The 26,922-nt window shown below is 30.6% G+C and overlaps 1 protein-coding gene and 1 long non-coding RNA gene across 2 annotated transcripts in view; one reads left to right on the top strand and one right to left on the bottom strand.

Moving 5' to 3' along the window:
* Positions 1-26,922, bottom strand: part of LOC140832465 (uncharacterized) — a 61,112-nt gene that overhangs the window by 29,139 nt on the left and 5,051 nt on the right. The window lies entirely within an intron of this gene.
* LOC140831627 (uncharacterized) lies at positions 891-3,441 on the top strand. Its single transcript, XM_073195369.1, has 2 exons — positions 891-1,253; positions 2,059-3,441. The coding sequence occupies exons 1-2, from the start codon at positions 1,170-1,172 to the stop codon at positions 3,142-3,144; spliced, it is 1,170 nt and encodes a 389-aa protein (XP_073051470.1). The 5' UTR covers positions 891-1,169; the 3' UTR covers positions 3,145-3,441.

Raw genomic sequence — 26,922 nt, 5'->3', positions numbered from 1 at the left:
CTTTACTTATAACTAGTTATTATGCACACGCGATGTTTGTGTGTATAATTTTTTATCATTATTGATGGACTAAAGTGAAATTTGACAAATTATGAAGGGACTAAATTGTTATTTGAATTGTTGAAATAAAAATAAAAGTGTATGTTGAAATTTAAAAAAAAAACAAAAAACAAAAAGTGTAATATTAGTATCATATAAGGGTAAATTTTGAAAAAAAATTTGATGTTCTCTCTAGGTAGTTATTATCATGTCTTCACACAGTATAGATAATATATTATAGATAGTATAGATTATGTTTGTTATCCGAAACGATAAGTACATCAAATAATAATAATAATAATAAAAAAATGTATACGAGGATTGAATCCATGGTTTGCTGTCGCGGAGATCGGAACGGATGCTACCGTTCCAGTTACAATGAAATTTCGCGGAACGGTAACGGAACAGGTATTAAAAAAAAATATTAAAAATATATAAGAATTTGCGACGGTTTTTTAAAAAGCTGTTGCTAAATTTAGCGACGGGTAAATAAAACCCGTCGTCGTTTTTTAATTTGGCGACAGTTTGAAGCCAAACCGTCGCTATACATCGGCGACGGGTGTCTATATAAAATACCGTCGCATATTTCGTCAAGGCCCGTTCCCGTCCCGGAACGCCCGTTTCGGTGAACATTTATTTATTTATTTATTTGAATCAAATCTTAAACGTTGATACGAATCAATTTGTTTTGTTAGGAATTTATGGACAATTTATCCTTATTTAATCGGTTTAATTATCGAAATTATTAAATACATACATATATATATATATATATATATATATATATATATATATATATTTAAACGGGCCTCAATTTATAGGCCCATTGTTCGTAAAATATATATGAACGGAAGCCGTCTCTGAAGTTACAGTTCTTCTTCCCCTTGCCGAGATTGCTGTCATGTTGTTTGTTCTTGTCGACGCTTACAGAACCTGAGAGATTCAATACCGATCTGTTCCGGAACAAAATATCGTCGGGAGTCGCCGGTCCGTAGCAGCTTTTGTTCCGGGTTGATTACCCTGCACCGGAGCCACCGTTCCGATACCGATATTGCAAACCCTTGTTATTTATTATCTAAATCTAAACGGGATCCTGAGAGAAGTTGTGTCTCCGCCAACCACCGCTTCCCATGTCCCGGGTTAAGTATTCCCGATCGAAATCCTTGGCGGATCCGATGGTCCATGCAGATGATGGCAGTGAGACGAACATGGAGGTAATTATAATAAAGGATTAATATTCAAGTTTAAATCTTTCTGTGCTAATTTTATGTGATGAAAAGATTAAACCTTTTAGATTATTGATTTGGCATCTCTTTTGGAGGTAATTGTTATAAATTATAATAGAGGATTAATATTCTTCTTTCGATTTCCCAAGTTTAAATCTTGCTTTGCTGTTTTTTCTTCTATGATGAGAAGATTAGACCTTTTAGATTATTGATTGATTTGACATAATTTTTGGAGGTAATTATAAATCAAAATAAAGGATTAACATTCTTCTTTCCGTTGCCCAAGTTTTAGTCTCTCTGTGCTAATTTTCTATGATGAAAATATTAGACTTTTTCCAGATTATTGATTGATTTTTTACATCATTTTTAAAGGCAAGTATACATTAAAATAGAGGACTAATATTCTTCTATAGATTTCCCAAGTTTAAGCTTTTTTTCTACGATGAAAATTTTATAGAATTTTTTCAGATTATTGACATTTGTTTTGAGATCGAGTTGAACATGGTGTGCTTGTAGTTTGTCAAACCGGATAAAATACAAGTTGTATATTCGTAATAGGTAATTTAATGGGGAAAAAATATATTTTGATTGTTCAAGTAAATCGAGATATTGGTTGTTTGAATTTCATGACTGGAAATCTAAATTTTTTGAATCTTTATGGAATTAATGACATTGTGCTTTAGATTATCCTAAGTTTTATCTACCGAATGATTTTTCCACTGCGTCTGTTTTGTTGAGTTTGCGGTGGAAATTTATATGTCAATATAGTGTGATTTTCTGTAAAACCAAACAGGTGGATAATCTCAATAAAATGTTCAACTATCCTTGCAAGAGGTGCGCGGGGAAGAATCATTGGAGATGTCTTCCTTCGGAGATATTTTTCGAAATTCTTTTACGTCTTCCAGCGCATGTTATACAGGATGTGATTACGCATGTCTGCGGACCTTGGAATTTAATAATCAGTACAAAAAAATTCATTTGCGATCATCTTCAAAATTCAACTCCTGGAATCATAATCATGGAAGTTCACGAACCCACGGATGGGATTTATGTTGAAATTCGACAAGGTTGTCTTGAGATATGCAAGTTTGACTGCAGGGGTTTTAATTTACGTGGCAGCAGTGTTAATGGTTTAGTGTTGGCCAACGCCGCCACTAAAGGAGACCATCATGTTTTTTCTATTATCAATCCCTTGACAAAACAACATGAACCTCTTCCATATGACTCATGTGTAGTACTCGATCCAACTTTAGCATTTGCCGAGGCTTCGATGAAGTATAAAGCGGTGCGCTTGGTTATTCGCAATTCTCGATCATTTATATCTGTGCTAACAATCGGAGTTGATAATGTTTGGAGGTACCTTGACATGCAACACTTATCCAAGCTAGCTCGAGAAGCATTATCTAATTGTCCATTTGCTACTCATGGCTATGTGCACTGGATCGGCGAATTCCGTGTTGTGACACTGAATTTAGAGACTGAAATCATCTATGAGTTTGCTGAGGCTGGATTTTATCGATTTAGGTCTCGGCCTCTAGCAATGGGTCGTAATCTATCCTCTTGTCATTTGTCCAAACTTCCAGAGTCGCGTGGGTATTTGATGGAAGTTCTGGAAATGAATCCAGAAACTGGAGAGTGTACCAAGTTGCTTAGCTCCGATTTGAAACCTCTGAGTGACAGATTCAAAAGCTTGAAATCAATCTATCTCTTTGGTGTGTTAGCTGGTGGGGAGGTGTTTCTATTCGGAATTTCTGGTTCTGAGAAACTTTGGGCAGCTTATAATGTTCGGACAAGAGAAATTCAATGGTTTCAGTTAGAATTAAAAGCTGGAAAATGTTATCCCAAAGCTCATGTGAACACCATGATTTGGTACGAATGAGGAAGAATGACGTTTCACAAAATTTGAGACTTAATTATTTTGATTGTTGATGTTCGGTACTGTCGTCCTATATGGTCTTATTTTGAATTATTATATTCTCTTTTTTCTTTTTCTTTTTCTTTTTTTAATTTAATATATATTTCTGCAGTAATCTGAGGATCCAACTGGAAAATGATGCATGTTATATGTCTCTGTTCCCTCGGTCGCAATTTTGTTTGACATAGTGTTTTAGGTTGCTATACAAATTTGTTGACATGTTCTTTGTATTTTCTTTCATGCATGTTCGAAAGAAGAACACCGAAGTCTTTGCAGTTCAAGTAATTCCGTTCTATGAGAGGATTTATTATATTGTAATAATAAACAATAAATTAAAACAAAGGGTAATTTGGATGTAACCTCTTTAATGAACACTATAATAATAAGAAATAAATTAAACAAAGGGTAAACATTTAGAAACATAACAATTATAAGTAGTGTTTGCAATTAATAAAAAAAAACGATTATTGAATTTTAGCTTAAAAAAATTAATGTTGTATGTTTCTTATTTGAAATTGGATTTAATGACAAAAATTTTATTTTTGAAATAAATATTAGATTAATTGAATTTAAATGCCATGTTAATCATCCCAAGTAAACACAACGCTATAAATATATATATTTTTTTAAAATGTAGCAGAGACCTTCCAACCGAGGCTTCTGTCCTCCGCAAAAATTTATTTATTTTTTTGAAAATGTTAAAAATATTTATATTAATTTTTTATTAAAATACATATATTAAATTTCTATTAAGATATATAATAAAAATAACATTTTATAGGCACTTAATATATCAAAAATTGATGATATTTTTTAAAAAAATTGAAAAACTTAATATTATATTAAAATTTTATATTTTATTTAATATGATATAGATTAGTAAAAATAAATATATAAAAATAACACACAACTTAAAAACAAAATTGGAATTAAAAGAATTTTATCCCTAATTAAAAATTTTTTTCTATATTTTCTAGAACTCTTTTATGGAATTCTACATTTTCTAGAACTATTTTATGGAATTATTTATAGGTCAAGCATTGGGTATAAATATGTAAAGCCTTACAGCTATGGTGAGAGTCTTCTCGGGTAAGGTCGGCAGAGGAGTTATTGCATAGAAGAAAAATATGAGAGCCGAGCCTATTTTGACGAAGAAGCTTTTGTGTGATCAGTTTGATCACTTTGTGCAACTGTCGAAATTTTTCGTGTGATCGGTTGATCATTTTGTGTAGCTGCCGGAGTTCTTTATGAACACACTTATATTTAAGAGTTGAAGATTTTCGTGTGAAAAGTTTATGTGATTGATTCACATATTTACTGTGTTGCTGATTGGTGTTGGCAACACTCAAGAACAGTGGCGCAGAGTTTTGATCGAATAGTGTTATTTCGTTTGGTTTTAAGCAACACGCATTTCGGTTTACGAATCAAGTTTTGAGTTTGGTTTATTTTGATGCATCTTAATTCCTTGGAATGTCAAGAAATTTATTTTTGTTATGCACACTAGTATTGTTTTGTTGTAAACGATTTATATATTTTTTCTAGTGAATTTTTGACTTGAGACATTGCACAAGTGTTTGAACTTGTGCAGAATTTAAATTTGACCTTTATTTATTAAAAGTTTACGTGTGTGTTAAATAATAAATTTTCGATTCATGTTGTGATCGCGTGTTGACAACATCAGGTTGCACAACATTGATTGTTGATAATAAATAATTGTAATAATTATTATTTCTTGATAGTTTATAGTAATGATAAAAGTCAAATCTTTAAATCTACATTAGTTCCAACGTTATGATTTAATGACATCCGACAATTTTTTTTTTAAAAAAGTAGTATTTTTGTATTTAATTTCATACTTAGAGAAGCACGGCAATCCTTACCTCTTGACCCTCAGTATTGAATGAAAATCCTTGACACGACAAGCAGCGACACAATGCTTATAATTTTCTCCTGTAACGACATGTATTATCAAATCTAAAAACTTGTAACATACATGGTATCGTCATTTATAAATCATTCACATAAAATATCTTGAAAGACAAAATAATTAGGACTTTCATCAATTGAAGCTAAAAATGTAACAAAAGAAAGAAAAACAATTGTCGAGATCTGGCATATTGAGGGAAGAGAGAAAAAGGTAAGTTGGTGGAAATATAATTACTTAACATGGGTCTTTGAGAAAAACTCTTATTGTTCTTTTGAATTCAGAAGCAACCATACATAAGATTCTCCTAAAAAAGTAATGTATAATATTTGAAAATCAGGTAAACTACAAAAAAAAAAAAAAAAAAAAATACCACCAAGAACATCATGTTTATAAAGAACCTAACTTTACATTAAATATTTGTAGCTTGTAAGAAAGAAACCCATGAGAACTCATTAACCACAATTTTCGAGAACCGGCATATTGAGGGAAGGGAGAAAAAAGTAAGTTGGTGTAAAAATAATTATTAACATGGGTCTTTGAGAAAAACTCTTATTGTTCTGTTGAATTCAGAAACAACCATAGGTAGATGAAATGCAGCTAATTGGATGAGAATAAATAGACGGTGCTTACGAAAAAAATCTAAGAACAACGAATAATGAATATTAAAAAAAATGACAGCGTAAATAATTGTACAAAAAATAAAACCTTGATTAGAATAAAGTAATTGGAAATAATTCCTACGGGGAAAATTGAAACTAACATTCGTAGGGGAGAAATCGAAACTAACATTTAATGAATTTGATATGTGAAAATGTGATAATCTTTATTTTTATCACTGTTCGTGCATTCCCTTTCTCCTATATTTTTACCCAAATAAACAGCTCTGAATATGTTAAAAATTTCAAAAAGAAAATGATACACATGGTTTCTCTACTTTTGTGTTTGAATAGATACTTTTTTAATTTTTTCGATGAACAAATTAACTGATAAATGTTTGGAAATGGGAGATTAATGAGAAAACATGAATGTTGGTTTGGTTGTCAACTGAAAACGGTGTTTTTATTACATAAATTATAATAGGCATACCATGTGGAGTAGTAGATAAATTAGAGGATCTAACCAAAAAAGTGAAATTTCCTGAATTGCATTTTCCAATAATAATTTGTCCGAGTGTGTCAATTCCTGCCTCTCACAACAATGTCCAGAACACACTCAGACCAAAAGTGGAGCACATAAGCAAGCTGAAAGTAAAAGTCTTAACAATTATATTGAAATCGCAGCAAAAAAGGCACCTTTAAGTTGAGGTCTTCCTTCGAACAGATCCAATAAAGAATCCTCTAAATCATATGGGTGTATTTAATGTATTTTACAGCACGCCTCACATTTAATTTTTAATTATTCAATCGATAATAAGAAAAATTTGGAAAGAAATAATTAAAGAATACCATTAAAACCTCCAAAAATTTGATGGGTTACCTCAAATTACTATGTTTTGGATAGTAATTTGTACAGATTTATCTCACATACAGGTCCTCCAAAAACCTCCAAAAACATTACAGAATAAAGGGAAAACATCAAACCTCAAAAAATTTGATTGGTTTGAAGCGGGATCGAAGATTGATAAAATTTTCAGAGATGTTAACTTTCGAAGGAGAGGAAACAGAGAAAGACGGAGGCAGTTGAACGACAATTCGAAAACCTCCAAAAACATTACAGAATAAAGGGAAAACATCAAACCTCAAAAAATTTGATTGGTTTGAAGCGGAATCAAAGATTGATAAAATTTTCAGAGATGTTAACTTTTGAAGAAGAGAAAACAGAGAAAGGCTAGAAAACAATGGAGCACGGTACCAACTATTTTGTATATTCATATGTTGAAACTCTAAATTCCCCCAAACCAAAATTCTTCTAGAAACACAATGACACTTGATACCACCAATCATTTTTAGACCAATCCTCAAATTTTTTACGTTGTTTGGTGACAATCTCTCCTTACTTACAGATAATATCTCATCAACATGTTACATTTCACAAATCAGACATCAAACTATCAATTGGCCATTAACAAAAATTGGAACAAAAATTGATCCAGCCCTCAAATGAAAAGTCGTGACAGATGCTAACAGAGTAAGTCAAATATCTTGACTTGCACGTTTCAATGGTTGAGTTGTTCTCAAGAATATGCCATAAAGTAAATTCATTTTGAAAGAAAACGTGTCTTGCTTTGCAAGATACAAATTTATCTCCTAAATTCTTTTACTTTTTGATAAGATATTGCTCATGAATTTTGACTTTCTAGAATATTGATTTTCTTAAACTCAAGATTTGATCTTTATTATTTGGAAGAATTTGTTTAATAATAGGGCATCGAACATCTAAGGAATTGCCATAGTGCAAATGGAGGAGTTGCCATAGGGCATCGAACATCTAAGGAATCTTAAGCTTATGGTGTTCAATGCAATGTCGGAGAAATTCACTGTGCAGAAGAAATATGAAGAAGGGATTGGGTGGAAGCTTGCGCATGTTTCCCAAGTTTTGGTTTGGAATCAAAATTAGCAATGATATGACTTATTTGAATGTTTTAATTTTATTCCAATATGGAGTGATTAATTATTTGCATAATAATAAGAGTTTTATGTCATTTCTATTTTTGTCTAAATTCGAAAAATCCCATCATTGATTGAAAAAATATTAATATGTGATATATGTTTATTTGATTGAAAAATATTAATTTTAATATTAAAAATATCAGTTTTTATTATAAAAATATTAATTTGTAACATATGCTTATTTTGAATGGAAATATTATTTTTAAAATAAAAAATATTAGTTTTTTTTACAAATGTATTATTATTTGTCAAAGTATCTTTTGCAATAAATAAAGTGTATTCTCATTTGTCTTGGAATAAATAATTAATTAAAGAAATTATTATATTTAATTTAAAAATAATTATAAAAAGGAAAAAGGGCCGCTATTCTCCATTTCTCCCCTCATCTGCATTTCTTGATTCCGATAACCGTCCAAGAAGCCAAAAATGCCAATCTACGCCGAGGGTCTTGATGTATACCTGGTAGAATATTTCCACGGCCGTCAAGTGAGGACGCAGGTCACACACGAGGCTTTTGTGGTAGATGATTGGGTGGCCGCTAACTTGCCCGGTGAACATCTTATTGCCGTAGCTACTAAACCCTTCCGGCATGGCCGGGGATTATCGCTGATACAGGTATGCATCAACAATAGGTGTCTCATCTTTCAATCTTGCCATGCCAACGGAGTAATTCCTATGTCTCTGCGGATCATGTTTGAAAACCCCAACTACACAGTAGTTGGGGTTTCAATGAACAAGACAAGGGAGAGGTTGTATAGAAGATATCATCTAGTTATCGCCAATCCCGTTGAGCTACGGGACTGGGTTCACCCAAGGATTAGAAATGGGACATTACAAAGTTTGGCTATGCGTGTTATGCGGATGCGTTATCATGTCCCGAGAAACATACAAAGAAGCCGTTGGTGGAAGATTAGGCTAGGTCATCGTCAAGTGTTGTACGCAACACTTGACGCTTTCTTGACACAATTGGTGGCTGCGGCTGATGGTCTACATGCATATTAGGTACATTTTCTTTAATTTCTTTTTTTTTTTTTGAAGGATTTGGTACAATTTTTTGATAGCTTGCAAATGTTTTGTTCTCTTACGATTTTACAGAAGCATATTTTGTCGAAATAACACTCTTAAGAAATCATTCTTCAATACAAAACTGAAATTTTTTTTGTTCTATTATTTGTTTGGGATTTGTAGCATGTGAAAATCAAGCATGTCACTCCATTTGATTCAAATTTCCTGAACAAATAGATATACAATTGTCCTTGGTGAGGTGTGTATCGAGGTGGCCATTAATGTCTCTCCAAGTTTGCAGAAGAAACGGTGTCACACCAAAATGTCGTTAATTAATCACAATTAATTAATCATTCAAATGGGAAATCGCCATGGGACATTAAATCTGTAAAACGAGATATTTTATAGTTGAAAAAATTTGTATAATATACCATTGTAAAATTTTTTTAAAAAAAAATGAATTCTTGTAAGTTGTAACTCATTTGTGTTACGTTAGTTTGAAAAGAAAAAAAAGTCTAAACTGATTCATACATATTGGTTATAAAATTCTTCATGTTTGAAAGTCCTAATTATATTATGAAATTAATAATAATAACTCCAGCTTTTCAGTAGAAGCTTTATTAATATAGAAAATTTTGATTTCCATTTGGATATTCATCAACGAATTTTAAAAAAAACTACTATAGCAATATATATAAGCCGTAGTGTATGACCACGAGAAGTTCAGTGGCCGAACTGTTTCATGCATAGGCAAACGTCTTGTCAATGCTGCCATCATTTAATGTAAGGAAAAAAAATAAATAAAAGGGCAGCTTTTCTTTATATTGTTCATTATTGTGATCTAAATTTATGTAAGGTTACGTAAAAACGAGGCAGGCAAGGGGTTCCACATCCCAGGATCAAAGGCTTTAATTGAGTCATCCAATCTTGTTCCACGTGTTATTTTCCATTTCACAATATATATAATCAAATTTTTTTTAACTTTTTTATAATTATATTATATTATTTTATATTGTGAGACAATAAATTTTAGAATTGTGCTCCAGCATCATTGAGTTAAATTATACTTGATTAAATCCAAAATTGAGTGTATATATATTGTATAAATATAATATTTGATTAGATATTTTAATGACGATACAAACATTTACAGATTAAAACACATTCTATTGATTTTTATTATTATAGTAAGTATTCGATAAAATACGATGTATTATATATTTGAGTTGTGTTGCACTTTATCTCAAAATGTATCATATACGATTTAAAAGCTGCCCTTTTATTAATTTTTTTTTCCCTTACATTAAATGATGGCAGCATTGACAAGACGTTTGCCTATGCATGACACAGTTCTGCCATTGCACTGCTCGTCTCGGGTTGAGTTAATTTTTGACACCCCTGGCATGCAAAAAATGTGAATGGATTTTCATATTTTGTTGTCACACGAAAAATCATATTAAAAGTTTCTTACTCTATTTCACATATATCTGATTAAAAAAAAAACTGCAAGAATATAAATTATCATAAAAGGTGCCTTCATTTCCATCCGACAATCCATCGTAACTCAATTCTCAACCAAATCACATAGACAGAGTGTACACTGTTGAAATTTGAAGAAGAACTGTAACTTCAGAGACGGCTTCCCGTTCATATATATTTTACGAACAATGGGATTATAAATTGAGGCCCGTTTAAACACACACATATATATATATATATATATATATAATAATAATAATTTTGATAAATTTAACCGATTAAATAAGGATAAATTGTCCATAAATTCCTAACAAAACAAATTGATTCGTATCAACGTTTAAGATTTGATTCAAATAAATAAATAAATAAATGTTCACCAAAACGGGCGTTCCGGGACGGGAACGGGCCTTGACGAAATTTGCGACGGTTTTGTTTTGATCCGTCGCTATTAGCGACGGTGTTTTGTATAGACATCTGTCGCCGATGTATAGCGACGGTTTGGCTTAAAACTGTCGACAAATTAAAAAACGACGACGGGTTTTATTTACCCGTCGCTAAATTTAGCGACAGCTTTTTAAAAAACCGCTCAAATTCTTATATATTTTTAATATTTTTTTTTTAAATACCCGTTCCGTTACCGTTCCGCGAAATTTCATTGTAACTGGAACGGTAGCATCCGTTCCGATCTCCGCGACAGCAAACCATGGATTCAATCCTCGTATACATTTTTTATTTTTATTATTATTATTATTATTATTTGATGTACTTATCGTTTCGGATAACAAACATAATCTATACTATCTATAATATATTATCTATACTGTGTGAAGACATGATAATAACTACCTAGAGAGAACATCAAATTTTTTTTCAAAATTTACCCTTATATGATACTAATATTACACTTTTTGTTTTTTGTTTTTTTTTTAAATTTCAACATACACTTTTATTTTTATTTCAACAATTCAAATAACAATTTAGTCCCTTCATAATTTGTCAAATTTCACTTTAGTCCATCAATAATGATAAAAAATTATACACACAAACATCGCGTGTGCATAATAACTAGTTCTAAGTAAAGGAGACGCGTCCATTAATCTCATGTCCTAATAAATATACTAAACATAAATATTATGATATGGCATATGTCCAAGAATCTCATATCAATTATAAAAGGAATATTTTATGTTTTTTTATTTTTGTTAAAATCGATAATATCAGTTTAAGATTTTGCCTATCTAGATTATAAGATCTTGTTTGATTTATTTCTAAATGATAATATCTTGCTTGATTTATTTATAGATATTATATGATTTGTTTTTGATAATTATCTTGTTTGATAATTATCTTGCTTGATTTATTTCTAAATGATAATTATCTTGTTTGATAATCTCATACCAGAGGATTATACGTCTCAATTTTCTCAGATTAATGATATTTTTGAAAATTTGAAAAAATCTATAAAAGAAAATATTAAAGATGATTAGGATATTCATCTTTAATAAAGTTGATGGATACAAGATGGTGGAATATCACATCGTGGCATATCATGACAAAAAGTGGGTGTCATATCACCGTAGACTTTTTGAATTTTATATTCATGTAACTATTTGCTTTAATAAAACAATTTACTGTTTATATTTCTATTTGGAATCCGGGGTTTTATGTCCGGCACTTCCATCTATTTATAGGTTCATTCTGTGTTCTTAGAAGAACACGGTCGAGTTTGCTCCCCTCTAGTTTCTCTTGTAAACAATCTTTCTGCAATAAAAGCTTCAAGTTTTCTGGTTACAAACTTTTTAAGTTTATTGTTTTTTTTATTTTATTTTACTTTTATATTTCTTTAGATTAGCCTATATGAAAGGCCAAAACATTTGTGTTAAATCATCCCATTATTATTAAATCATGATATTTATTTATTTGTAACTTGGAATTAAATTGAAATGATAAAAGATTTTATTTAAATTTTGGAATTCAATGTAATATAAGGGTTAATGGTTGAATATAAGGTTTAAAGATGAACGAGGAAATATTAAACTCAAGGTTCGAGATTGTTTAGGATGCATAAATTCATGTTGTAGTCCTTTAGCCTGCTTAGCCGAGAGATGGCGTTTAAGGCGTTTATGGGTGATTTTTATGAATTTATGTTTCTGACATAGCCGTCGATAAATCCTCTGATGTTTAATTTCTCTGGTATATCTTTTGTAATTCTTTTTATATTTTGTAAATTTTCATAGACAAACCTAGGGGTGGGTACGGTACGGTATACCGTATCGAACTACGGTACGGTATACCGTATCGAAAATATCGGTATGTAATTTTTCCATACCGATACCGAAAATTCGGTACACCGCACATTCGGTATACCGAATTCTCGGTATGAAAAAAGTTCATACCGTTACCGTACCGACACCGAAAATTTTGTCGATGTACCGAAAAAATGTCGATATACCAAAAATATACCGACACTTTTTTCGGTATACCGAACTTAAATTTAAAAAAAATAATAATAATAAATTATTTTATGCCGAAATACCGAAAAAAAAAATATTCCGTACCGATACCGATACCGAAAAATGTTTTCGGTATCATACCGTACCGAAATTTTCGGTATCCCGATTTTTTCGGTAAGTTCGATATTTTTTTCGGTACGATTTTTCGGTATTTCGGTATTTTTTCCTACCCCTAGGCAAACCTTATATTCATTCTTATTCTGGAAATTAAATACCTCATTTTATTAGTTCAGTGTTTTGAATATGGTATATAGGCTAGAAACCAATAACTTCCATGTGTGCGAAAGCCACTAAGGAAAAATTTGGTATAACAATGCCACGTATCATAATCAATTTGTATTTCAAGCCTCAGATGGTATCAGGGCCATGGAAATAGTTTTGGTTGATGATTTAACACTCTTATTTAAATGAATATATTTGATATGAAAGAAATTGTTCAAAACATTTAAATAAAGAATATGATGTACCTGAAATTTAGATTTATTAAATAAATAGATTATTCCTAAAATAGAATCTAAAATGATTTATAAATTAGGAACTTTTGAAATAATTGATTTCAAACAGGCAGTTAAAACTACAGAATTATCGGTACCTCTTCATAATGAAGAAATGATTATTAGATTATTAAATAATAAATATATTGAACCTTAAAGGAAAAATTATAGATTTATTCATATATGTTTAATTCAAATTGCTTTTAGACCTTTAGCTTTAAAAAGACTACCAGAAAGCTTCATAGCAGCTTCAAGAGATGGTAGAAATTTAAATTGGAAACAATCCTTTATAGGAATAATTCAATCTAGTCTGGCACATGGTCCAGTATATTTTGATGTTTATCCTAATTTATCATTATTTATGTCTAATATAAATATATTAGATTCTTTAACATTAAATGTTAAAACACATTGTTATAATTATACTACTGGAACAGAAGTTATATGTATCTGTTATCGTATATTCGAATCTATTATAAACTATTGTTTACACTGAATTCTATGTGTAAAATATAGATAAAAAATTAAATGAAACTATTCTTATAGAAACTAATTTTAATATATCTAATATTACAACTCGTAGATCTATAAAATGGGAAAAAAATAGAATTTTCAGAAAATTGGATAATTGAACAAGCTGTTCCTAGAAATCCTATTATAAACAAGGATTTATAACAAGTTATACAAAACAATGAATGATCTGTTCAAATACAGTTCAATAATGAACAAAGAAGATTATTATCCTCTTCTGTCTATGCTAGATCAAGATCTAGTCATTCTTTTATTTCATCTTTAGATTATATGATGGATATTCCTCAAACTTCTAGAACCTCTACTTCTCAAATACGAGAAGAAGTAGATTCTACAATAGAAGATTTAATCATAAATCAAAAATAATATTGTTCATAAAGGAAACTTTCAAAAAGTAAAAGAAACTTATACAATTTCAGAAATGAATTTTACTATTTAATGGATAGTAAACCAAAAATTGATTTTACTACAAGATCTCTTCCTAGAGCAAGAATTAATGCTGGATTTTACCAATCTAAATGGGAATCTTTCAGAGAATGGTATTTCAAAAGATTCTCTAAACAAGAATTTGATTATATAGTCAATCATACCCATATTCACAATAAAAAATAGTACTCTTAGCTTAAAAAGTAATACTTTTTCATGGATAACCCAAATAGAGATCCGTCTCACAAAATACGACCCGTGAGACCGTCTCACACAAGTTTTTGTCATAAATTAATACATTTTGTTCCTTGGTTTTTTAAAACATTTATTATTGATTATATTTCCGTTCTTGAAATAAATTATAAACTTTTTCAAGTATTTAGTTTTAATTGTGAAATACCTAATTTCAATTTTAAAATACCTGATTTGGTAAATGAGATATTCAGAATGAGTATTAAAATACTGGATATTCGAATATGCAACGTAAGTTCACAAAGTGCTCGCATTTCCATCCAAGATGCATTTGGATGACATGTTCATTTCATTTAATTATTTTTTTATTGTTAAAAAAATAAAATTTGTAACTAAGCATTGAACTTTTCAAATACTTAGTTTTAATTCTGAATACCTAATTTCAGTTTTAAAATATTTGATTTGGTAAATGAGATACTCAGAATGAGTATTAAAATACTGGATATTCGAATATGCAACGTAAGTTCATCAATTACTCGCATTTCCATCCAAGATACATTTGGATGATATGTTCATTTCATTTAATTATTTTTTTTATTGTTAAAAAAATAATTCACAACTAAACATTCAACTTTTTCAAGTACTTAGTTTTACTTGCGAAATACCTAATTTCAATTTTAAAATACTTGATTTGGTAAATGAGATACTCAGAATGAGTATTAAAATACTGGATATTCGAATATGTAGCGTAAGTTCACCAAGTGCTCGCATTTACATCAAAGATACATTTGGATGACATGTTCATTTCATGTAATAATTTTTTAAATTGTTAAAAAAAACAAATTCGCAACTAAGTATTGAGCTTTTTCAAGTACTAAGTTTTACTTGCGAAATACCTAATTCAGGTTTAAAATACTTGATTTGGTAAATGAGATACTTATACTGAGTATTAAAATACCGAAAATCGGTATACCGAAATTTTCGGTAAATATAACTAGCATACCGATTATACCGAAATTATACGGTATACCGAGATTTCGGTACGGTATCGATATATACAGTTTTATATCGAAAAAAACATTAAATTTTAAAATTTTTATGAATTTATTTTTTTAAAATATTATATATTTCAAAAAAAAATTCGGTATTCCGGTATATATCGAAATTTTCAAATTGCATACTGTTATCGTACCGAAAAATTCGGTATTCTTACCTTACCGTACTGTACCGAAATCTTCGATATATCGAAAATTCGGCATTTTTCGGTACGATAATCTCGGTATACCGAAAATTCGGTATTTTTTCCCACTCATAGGGTTGACACGTGATAGTATTAAAAACTGTTCAAGCCGAACTCGTCTCAAACCCGAACCAATCGGAAAACTCCCAACCTGATTTTGAATTTTCTTAATAATATTTTAATTTAAATACATAATAGTAAAATCTCCGATATATTAAGTTCGAAAATTTAATTGTAGAAAATTAAAAATATATTTACTAAATCAAATAAATAATTGTTTAAAAAAATAAAAAATATATACAAAATAAATATCAAATGATGGATATTTATGATATAAATATATAATACTTTTTTTTTCAAATATGCAATATATAAAATGTAGGCAATATTATTAATTATATATATTTTTTAAAAAAAATTAAAATTTTCGGGTCAACCTATCCTCTAATTTATCTACTACTCCACATGGTATGCCTATTATAATTTATGTAATAAAAACACCGTTTTCAGTTGACAACCAAACCAACATTCATGTTTTCTCATTAATCTCCCATTTCCAAACATTTATCAGTTAATTTGTTCATCGAAAAAATTAAAAAAGTATCTATTCAAACACAAAAGTAGAGAAACCATGTGTATCATTTTCTTTTTGAAATTTTTAACATATTCAGAGCTGTTTATTTGGGTAAAAATATAGGAGAAAGAGAATGCACGAACAGTGATAAAAATAAAGATTATCACATTTTCACATATCAAATTCATTAAATGTTAGTTTCGATTTCTCCCCTACGAATGTTAGTTTCAATTTTCCCCGTAGGAATTATTTCCAATTACTTTATTCTAATCAAGGTTTTATTTTTTGTACAATTATTTACGCTGTCATTTTTTTTAATATTCATTATTCGTTGTTCTTAGATTTTTTTCGTAAGCACCGTCTATTTATTCTCATCCAATTAGCTGCATTTCATCTACCTATGATTGTTTCTGAATTCAACAGAACAATAAGAGTTTTTCGCAAAGACCCATGTTAATAATTATTTTTCCACCAACTTACCTTTTTCTCCCTTCCCTCAATACGCCAGTTCTCGAAAATTGTGGTTAATAAGTTCTCATGGGTTTCTTTCTTACAAGCTACAAATATTTAATGTAAAGTTAGGTTCTTTATAAACATAATGTTCTTGGTGGTATTTTTTTTTTTTTTTTTTTTTGTAGTTTACCTGATTTTCAAATATTATACATTACTTTTTTAGGAGAATCTTATGTATGGTTGCTTCTGAATTCAAAAGAACAATAAGAGTTTTTCTCAAAGACCCATGTTAAGTAATTATATTTCCACCAACTTACCTTTTTCTCTCTTCCCTCAATATGCCAGATCTCGACAATTGTTTTTCTTTCTTTTGTTACATTTTTAGCTTCAATTGATGAAAGTCCTAATTATTTTGTCTTTCAAGATATTTTATGTAAAGTCCAGAAATTTAATTCACGTAACCTGAATGCATGCAATCTAGGATTTTATTTTAAATTATGTGTTTAATTATTTTTATTAATTTTATGCATAATTAATAGATAGTACTAATTGTTTCATAAAATTTTAAAAGCTCATGCATTAGGTCTTCTAGAGGCATCTCACACTCGATCGAGGAATAGGGACCGGACCGGAGAATTTTCAATAAAATTATTTTTATTACATGATTTATTTTTATTAATTAATATAAGATGTTTTAAAAGTATTTTTTTTAAGAATTGAGATTTATTGGATATTTTTACTCGCATTATTTTAATTTTTAATGATACATAAATTTTAGTGAATCGGGAGAATTTTTGAGTGTTCGACTAGTATTTTAAAAATCTTTCCAAAACGAAATATTTGTCGGGATTGTGTTTGGATTTAATGGGCTTAATTTTAAGCTTATTGGACTTAAAACTCTTTTTATTTTAATTAAAGCTCATTAGTGCACATTTTAATTAACCTAAACTACAATTAAATTAAATCTAACCCTACCCTACATCAATTACTCTACCATCAACCGACACCCCCTTTCATTACCACATTTCCCTCTTGTTTCAGCCTTTAAAACCCCAGCTAATGTTTCGGATCTTGCTTGTCTTAGAATAAAGAAATTCCTCCGGCTTTCGGCTCGATTTCTCCCGCATTTGCATCATTCAGGCACGCATTGTATCTATTTTTCCTGCATTATACATGCTATATATACTGTTGAATGCATTGTTGCATGAGAATTTTTGATTCATCATGAGGGTGAAAAGCTTTCAAATTTTTTTTATGTTTCTGTCATTCTTGTTTTTGGTTCACGTTTTCTGAAATTTTGAGTGCAAGGTGCTGCCACGATTAAGAAGTGATAAGGGAAGATTTGACACGAATTTAGGAGGTCCTAGAACACTCCAATATGTTACCCATCATGAAGAAACACAAGCTGGACAGAAAATACTTTAGGTGATCATGGGTTCGGTTGTAAGGATTTTGGGGCTTGGCTTGCTCAGGGCTGGGACCAGGGCTAGCTAGGGTCCGTGAGGGGTCAAAGGAAGAGTCCTAGCCACGCTAGGACTCGAAAACCAGGGCTGGGAAGGAGTCCTAGCAAGCTAGGACTCCAAACCCGAGAGCCCAAGGGAAAGCAACGCATGTTGCTGCTGGTGCAGGAAGGATAGGGCTCGATTTGAGGGCTTTGGGCTGGGATAGGTTGAGCTATTAGGATCTTAAGAGAGTGCCTAAAGAGCTGGTTCAAGGGCCGGACTGTTGGTTAAGAGGATAAGCAAGAAAACATAGAGACCACCCGAAAGCTTCAATGAGTAGCGCACAGGTTCAGCAGCTTGTGCAGGTAGAAAGGCTCGTCTAAGGGGGTTCTGGGCTGGGCTAGGATAGGTCCTTAGGGTCCTAAGAATGTGCACCAAGGGCTGGTTCAGGGTATGGGTCTGTGGCCTAAGTCCTAGCAACAGAAATGAGAAACCATGTCAATTTGTGGTTCTCGGCTAGTTTGGGTTGTGGGTTGGGAGCTTCGGTTTTGGGGTTTGGGGTTGTTCCTAAGTGGTCTAAGGGTCCAGTAGGGTCCATAGAGGGTCTGGCTCGAGGCTGGCTCACGATGGTTCGCGCATGGCTCAAGGAAAACTCAAGTTGGCTCAAGGGTCGTCTAGGTGGGTTTCTTGATTGTTTTTGCAGCTCATGTATCGCTTCGATTTTGGAGCTTAGGTGCTGGTTCTGAGTTAAAAAGGGCTTAACCATGGTCTTAAGTTATGTCTAAGGGTCGATTCTAGGGCCTGGTTCGGGTCTGGTTCGAGTCGGTTTAAGCATGAAGTAGTCAGAAGCATGCTAGGGTCACGGCTAGAGTTGGGCGATGGCTTGCTGGAATTTCACATATATCTGATTAAAAAAAAAAACTGCAAGAATATAAATTATCATAAAAGGTGCCTGATCATTTCCATCCGACAATCCATCGTAACTCAATTCTCAACCAAATCACATAGACAGAGTGTACACTGTTGAAATTTGAAGAAGAACTGCTGTAACTACAGAGACGGCTTCCCGTTCATATATATTTTACGAACAATGGGATTATAAATTGAGGCCCGTTTAAACACACACACACACACATATATATATATATATACACTAGGTATAGGCACCTCAAATTTTTGAGGTGTTTACCAAGTGTTTATGTGATAAATGATAAATTTTGTTAGGTGTTTATCCAATTTTGTATACAGTAAATGAGACATTTTGTTTATAATTTAAAGGCGATAAATATGTATTCATATATGTATATATGTAATTGTATGGGCTTTTTTTTTTTAAATGGATGACAATTAAATAGATATAAACTGAACTAAAATAGTTGTATTTTTGTTGGTAAAATAATATAAGAAACAATATATACTATGAGTTTTTAAAATAATAAATAAGTTTGATTTATTTGTGTAAGAAAATTTATAGATGTTAAATATGGGGAGCAAAAACAATAGTATAATAGATATGAAAAAGCGTAAGAGTTTAGTTTATGTATATGAAGTATATATTGTGTAAAATGATATATGAAATGTAGGAATATATATATTCGAAAATGTTTAAAAGAATATTCTTTAATTTGGTTAAAATTGTGTACGCTTGTTGGAATGTTTAAAAGTTTTATTTAAGCTTGCTTAAAAAGTAGTGAAATTGACCAGGCTGAATGCGTCTAAGTAATAAGAATGAACATGGAATTATTAGTTAAATATGCAGAGTAATATTAATTTTTTTTCTTGTTTTGTTTTTTTAGGCGAAAGACGGCTAATAATAGTTAAATTTTTATTTTTATTTTTTGATATTTTTGTGTGTTAGGAATCAAAAGCTAGAAATTGGTTTGATAAGGAGCAACGTACTCTATTTTATTTATCTTAGACATTATATCAATGGTGTTATTGTTAAGATTTAATTAAAGCATATGTTTTTGTATAGCTATTGGATAAGAATAATACATGTATATTTCATATATGTCGAGGGAGTTATTATTTTTAAAATTTTAGCAATGGACATGATTTATACATCTAGTTAATTTCTTTTGTATCTAAATGTTCATTTTTTTCGAAACAATTAACGAATTATATTGTTTGAATAATGACATTTATAGAAAATAAGATATAAAATATGTTTATCAATATAAATATCACACACAAAGGTTATTGCTAAGCCTAAGTAAATTTTGGTTGTACGTGTTCAGATATAATAGATATGACTCAATATATTAATACGAAATAAAAAATGAGTATTCTATATACATCCGTGTGAATACAACAATTTTAAATTTTAAAAAACATTTATAGGGTTAATAATAAGTAGGTTTTAGATATATATTCGATTTTTAAAAATTGCTTTTGATATTTAAATTTTTCAAAAATAAAAGTTTTTAAGTTTAGATAATGAAGTGTGGGAAAAAGTTTGTAGATACCTAAAAGATTTTTTATGTATTTATAAATCAAAAGTATCATATTTTTAGTTTTTGTGAATATTGACATTTTTGATAAAGCTAAGAAACAAGCTATAAGTTACTGAATCTTACTATCAAAATATTAATAAAATCTAAACATTATAACAACATACTAATTTACATACATTCTATGTAATGTATTTAGGTAGCACATATCTAGAAAACACAAAAAGCTTAGTTATGTTTCTATTATTACAAGATCGCTTCATTTTTCGTTTCTGTCTGTTGAGTTATACATGAAGAAAACAAATCCAATAGTAAGTTGAGCTAAATTCTAGTATATCAACTGTGCTCAATTACAGAAATTTAACTTATTATAAATAAAAAAGCTAGAAAATTACATTGTTTTATTTTAGCTTATTAAAAATAAACAGCTGGTTAAAATGTGAAGATTTTATTTTAAAAAAAAATCTTCTACTAATGAAAACAAACTATTGTTCGTAGGCAGTCATAAGTAAAAATACATTTGCAAAAGCTATATCATATTTTGGTATTTAATATGATTCAAAGGTTATATATATATATATATATATATATATATATATATATATATATATATATATATATATATATATATATATATATCTCTTTTATTGACTAAAATTAGAAACCAAATACTAAATTAGCCATTAGCTAGGTCAGTAATAACATGTTAAATCAGATATAGCCTGAAATAATCGATAATAGATATAATAGGTAGAAACAAATAATATACCAAAAATATTAGATAAAGTTATTTATGTATTGCAACAGCAAAAATGTGATCCAGTGTAAAAAAATAAAATAAAGACAAATTCTGCACATATCGGTTCTGTATAATAATTTTTATTATTATTAACAGGTTGATATAAATGTTTTGAATTAAACGATATTTAGACTATAAGATAGCTGTTTTAGTATATGTTTAAAACACATATTATAATTGACGGATAATGTTGCTATCTAGCTCTGTTTTCAATATTAGCTGCGTAATCTAGTAGAAGAGAAAGCTTTGATTCCATGGTAAGTGCTCTTCGTAAGATGATGGTCCATACCGTATTTGAGTAAAATCTTTTTATTATTTCTTCGACTTCTTTTTGAAATAGAGAGTTGTAACATTGGGTGCAGTCTATACAATCACAGTACTGATTATTGGATTTGTTTTAGGAACGGTTTGTTTAGATATTAAAAGAAAAGTATTCAATTGTTAAAACAAGTAATTGTAAAATAGTAGAGGGTAGATAACCTTATATATATTATATAGAGAGAGGTGAGACATAAATGGGTTATGACACATGGTATGATTATTTGTAGCCACCTCAATACAAGTAACTTAGATGTTTTAATTTAGAAAACGGCTCATAGTTTTTTCAGAGACCAACACTTTGACAAACCAGTTGCGGAAATCTGGTTTTAGATTTGCAAAGGATGTACATTTGTCTTCTAATGACCTAAATGTAAGGACAAACAAGAAGTAACGTGCATAAATAATTAACACACTAATACATGGAATTTCAAATAACGTATGGACAAGTAATAAAAATTATTACAACCCATGGGCTTGGTAAGAATCACACGTAAGTAGGAGTCAAAGCTTTTTAAATCCCCTAAAGAGCTTCCGCCTTCCAAAATTTGTGATTATCATAGCTATGAGATGAGGACAAAGCATTTCTCTTGGATTTTTTTAAGAGGCATAATTCTTAGTAAATATATTCAAGGAATAGCAACATTTAGGCCCAAAATTTATAAGACATTATATTGCATAAACCAATAAATCTTGTGTATAAAATTGCAAAGAAGATTAGTTTACTTTAGAAAATGTTACTGGAAGGAGGCGGGCAACGAAGCTGAAGTTCCGGTAGGCGGTATTGCATACGGGAATCTCAAAGGATGTGTGGAGCGGTTGGTGTTTGGGCTCCTTGAATGGGTCTTGCTCAACTGTAGGGTTAGCGGATATATGGGATTTTAATGGCATCTGCTGAAGGGAAGGAGAGAAGGGTATATTATAAAAAGAGAGCTTTTTTGTGAGAACGAGAGGGAAAATGTTTTTTTTTTCCAGAAGAGGATGTGCGCTGTTGTGCTTTTTTAATGCGTTAATGCGAGGATAAATCTGTAAAAATATGGGGGCAGTGAGCGTGCATATGCGCACCTTGGTTATGTTGGTGCGCATATAGTTCTGTGTGTGACATGTAAAAAAGGGCGTTAGTCCGTGGATATAGTGCGCAATGGTGTGCCTACATCTGTATTTGGTGGCTTTTTGTGGTGTGCTGCTGCACGGTCCTCAGGGTTTTTTTTGGAAGGGATGCGCGCGTTTATCCTGCAAGCGCGCAACCATCTGCCAGTTTTTTTCTTGTAGAATGCGCGGTTCTTAATCCTGTTGGTTTCTATACATTGTCTTTTCTTTGTCGCGGCATCGCTGGTATTTTATTAGACCAAGTAGACCAAAATGCTAATCTTAATATTACATGGTTTCGTGGGCTACGAAACTTTTAAGCAAAGCTGGATATGTCATCTTCTTTAAAAGAAAATAAGAGCACAAAAACAAGCTATAACCTGTCGTTTGACACCACAAAAGCTATTAAAAGGTGCCTTCATTTCCATCCGACAATCCATAGTAACTCAAGTCTCAAGCCAACCACATAAACGGAATCTACACTGTTGAAATTTGAAGAGGTCTGTTGATCATAAATGGATAAGAAATAAATTATAATGCGTGTATCAGAAGTTGGTGTTGTGATCTGATGTTGTCAACAGACGATCACAACATGAATCGAAAATTTATTATTTAATACACACGTAAATTTTTAATAAATAAAGGCCAGATTTAAATTCTGCACAAGTACAAACACTTGTACAATGTCTCATGACAAAAATTCACTAGAAAAAATATATAAATCGTTTACAGCAAAACAATAGTACTGTGCATAACAAAACTAAAATTTTTGACATTCCAAAGAATTAAGATGCATCAAAATAAACCAAACTCAAAACTCGATCCATAAACCGAAATGCATGATGTTTAAAACCAAACGAAATAACACTCTTCGATCAACATTCTGCGTCACTGTTCTTGAGTGTTGCCAACACCAATCAGCAACACAGTAAATATGTTAATCAATCACACAAACTCTTCACACGAAAATCTTCAACTCTTAAATATGAGTGTGTTAATAAAGAACTCCGGCAGCTACACAAAATGATCAACCGATCACACAAAAAATTTCGGCAGTTGCACAAAGTGATCAACTGATCACACAAAAGCTTATTTGTCAAAATAAGCTCGGCTCTCGTATTTTTTTTCTATACAATAACTCCTCGTATTTCGGCAGTTACCCGAGAAGACTCTCACCACGGTTGTAAGGCTTTACATTTTATACCCAATGCTTGACCTACAAATAATTCCATAAAAAAGTTCTAAAAAATATAGAATTCCATAAAAGAGTTCTAGAAAATACAAAAAAAAAAAGACTTTCATTAGAGATAAAATTATTTTAAGGCAAAAACTTGTGTGAGACGGTCTCACGGGTCATATTTTGTGAGACGGATCTATATTTGGGTAATCCATGAAAAAGTATTATTTTTTATGCTAAGGGTATTACTTTTTATGGTGAATATGGGTAAGATTGACCCGTCTCACAGATTAAGATCCGTGAGACGGTCTCACATGAGAGCTACTCATATTTTAAACAATGATAAAAATTTTGAGAAAAAATCATATTAAAAACAAGGCAAAAACTTGTGTGAGACGGTCTCACGGGTATTATTTGTGAGACGGATCTTTTATTTGGGTCACCCATGAAAAAGTATCACTTTTTATGCTAAGAGTATTACTTTTTATTGTGAATATGGGTAGGGTTGACCCGTCTCACAGATTATGATCCGTGAGACGGTCTCTCATGAGACTCACTCTAAAAACAAAACATATATTATCTATAAATAATTCAAACAAAATAGGCAAAAACTTGTGTGAGACGGTCTCACGAGTCGTATTTGTGAGACGGATCTTTTATTTGGGTCACCCATGAAAAGATATTACTTTTTATGCTAAGAGTATTACTTTTATTGTGAATATGGGTAGGATTGACCCGTCTCACGAATTATTATCCGTGAGACGGTCTCACATGAGACTCACTCAACAAGATATTATCATTTAAAAATAAATCAAACAAGATTTTATAATCTAGAAAGACAAAATCTTGATATTATCAATTTTAACAAAAATAAAAATAAAATAAAATATTTCATATGAGATTTTTGGACATATGCCATATCATAAAATTTATATTTAGTATATTTATTAGGACATGAGATTAATGGACGCGTCTCCTTTACTTAGAACTAGATACTATACACACGCGATGTTTGTATGTATAATCTTTTTTATTATTATTGATTGACTAAAGTGAAATTTGACAAATTATGGAGAGACTAAAATACTAAATTGTTATTTTAATTTTTGAAAAAAAAAAATTTAAAAATAAAAGTATGTGTTGAAATTAAAAAAAAAAACAAAAGTGTAATATTAGTATCATATAATAATAATAATAATAATAATAATAATAATAATAAGTAACTAGGATTGAATCAAATCTTAAACGTTGATACGAATCAATTTGTTTTGTTAGTAATTTATGGACGATTTATCCTTATTCAATCGTTTAATTTATCGAAATTATTAAATATATATATATATATATATATATATATATATATATATATTTAAACGGGCCTCAATTTATAGGCCCATTGTTCGTTTTAATTTTGTTTAATTATTTTTTAAAAAAAATTAAAATCCCTGTTCGGGGTTGAGTCGAGTTCGGGTTGAACAATTTTTACTACTATCACGTGTCAACCCGAACCGAACTCATTTGACCCCCCCAAATTGACATCTCTATTAAAACATTAATATTTATGTCAAAAATATTAATTTTTACATTGAACATATTAATTTTTATATAAAAAATTGATACTTTATAGTATAGGCTTATTTTGATGCGAAAGTGTTACATTATACAAACAAAATTATTAGTTTTCACTACAAAAATAATACTCTTATATTAAAAGTATTAACTTATAATATATGGATATTTGAATGAAATTGTTACTTTTTATATCAAAAATATAGTTTTCTCCACAAACATATTATTTTTAATATATGTTTGTTTGATTAAAAAATATTGTTTTTAATTTCAAAAATTTTACTCCGTGGTATATGTTTATTTGATTTAAAAATACTAGGTTTTTCGTCAAGTCGAGTTGTGTTCGACCACGAGTTCTTTCTTGTGCTCATCACACTAGATATATCATATATTTATTTATTTATTATGCTACATGTAAGCCTATTTATTATATTTAATTAAAAATAGTTATAAAAAGGAAAAAAGCTGCTTTTCTCTCCATTGTTTCACTCTTTTTTCTTGATTCTTCAACTCTCCGATAACCGTCCCAAGAAGCCAAAAAAATGGCAATCGTGTACGTGGAGGAACTTGATCTCTATCTGGTTGAATTCTACGGCCATCATGTGATGTCGCGGGTCACTCACCAGGATTTTGTGGTAGATTCTTGGGTGGCGAATAACCTACCCCGTCAATCTCCGATTGTAGTGGCTACTAAACCCTTCCGGCATGGTCTCGGTTTATCACTGCTACAGGTCTGCATTAACAACAGCTGTCTCATCTATCAAACTTGCCATGACAATGAAGAAATCCCCCCATCTCTGCGTAATTTGTTGGGAAACCCCAACTACACAGTAGTTGGGGTTTCGATGGAAAAAACAAGGCAGAGGTTGTTAGGAAGATATAATCTACATATTGCTAATCCCGTTGAATTACGCAACTGGGTTCACCCACAGATCAGAAACGGGACAATACAGGCCTTGGCTTGGCGTATTCTGCAGATTAGGTATCATGTTCCCAAAAAGATAAGAAGAAGCCGTTGGTCGAAAATAGGGCTGGGGAGGCGTCAAGTGTTGTTCGCAACACTTGATGCATTCGTGACACGTTTGGTTATGCAGATGGTCTACATGCATGATTAGGTACATTTTCTTTTTTTTTTTTTTTTGAAGGATTAGGTACATTTTCGGTACATTTTCTTTTCTTTTTTTGAAGAATTAGGTACATTTTCTGATAGCTTGCAAGTGTCTTGTTCTCTTACGATATTACCGTTTTACAGAACTTTTGTCAAAAGAACACTCTTGAGAAATCTTTCTTCATGAATACAAAACTGAAACTTTCTTTGGTGTTCGTTTGGAATTTATAGCATGTGAAATTCAAGAATCGGATAACATATATAAATGGGGTGGGTTCACTTCTGGATTGGTTTCGGATGTCTCCAAGAAATATGGTTTAATTATTTTGATTTTTTAAACATGTCAT

Source organism: Primulina eburnea, chromosome 5 (assembly GCF_022965805.1).
Source record: "Primulina eburnea isolate SZY01 chromosome 5, ASM2296580v1, whole genome shotgun sequence".
Lineage (NCBI taxonomy): Eukaryota > Viridiplantae > Streptophyta > Magnoliopsida > Lamiales > Gesneriaceae > Primulina > Primulina eburnea.
The sequence above is the reverse complement of the archived record's forward strand: the minus strand, read 5'-3'. Positions and strand labels throughout refer to the sequence as shown.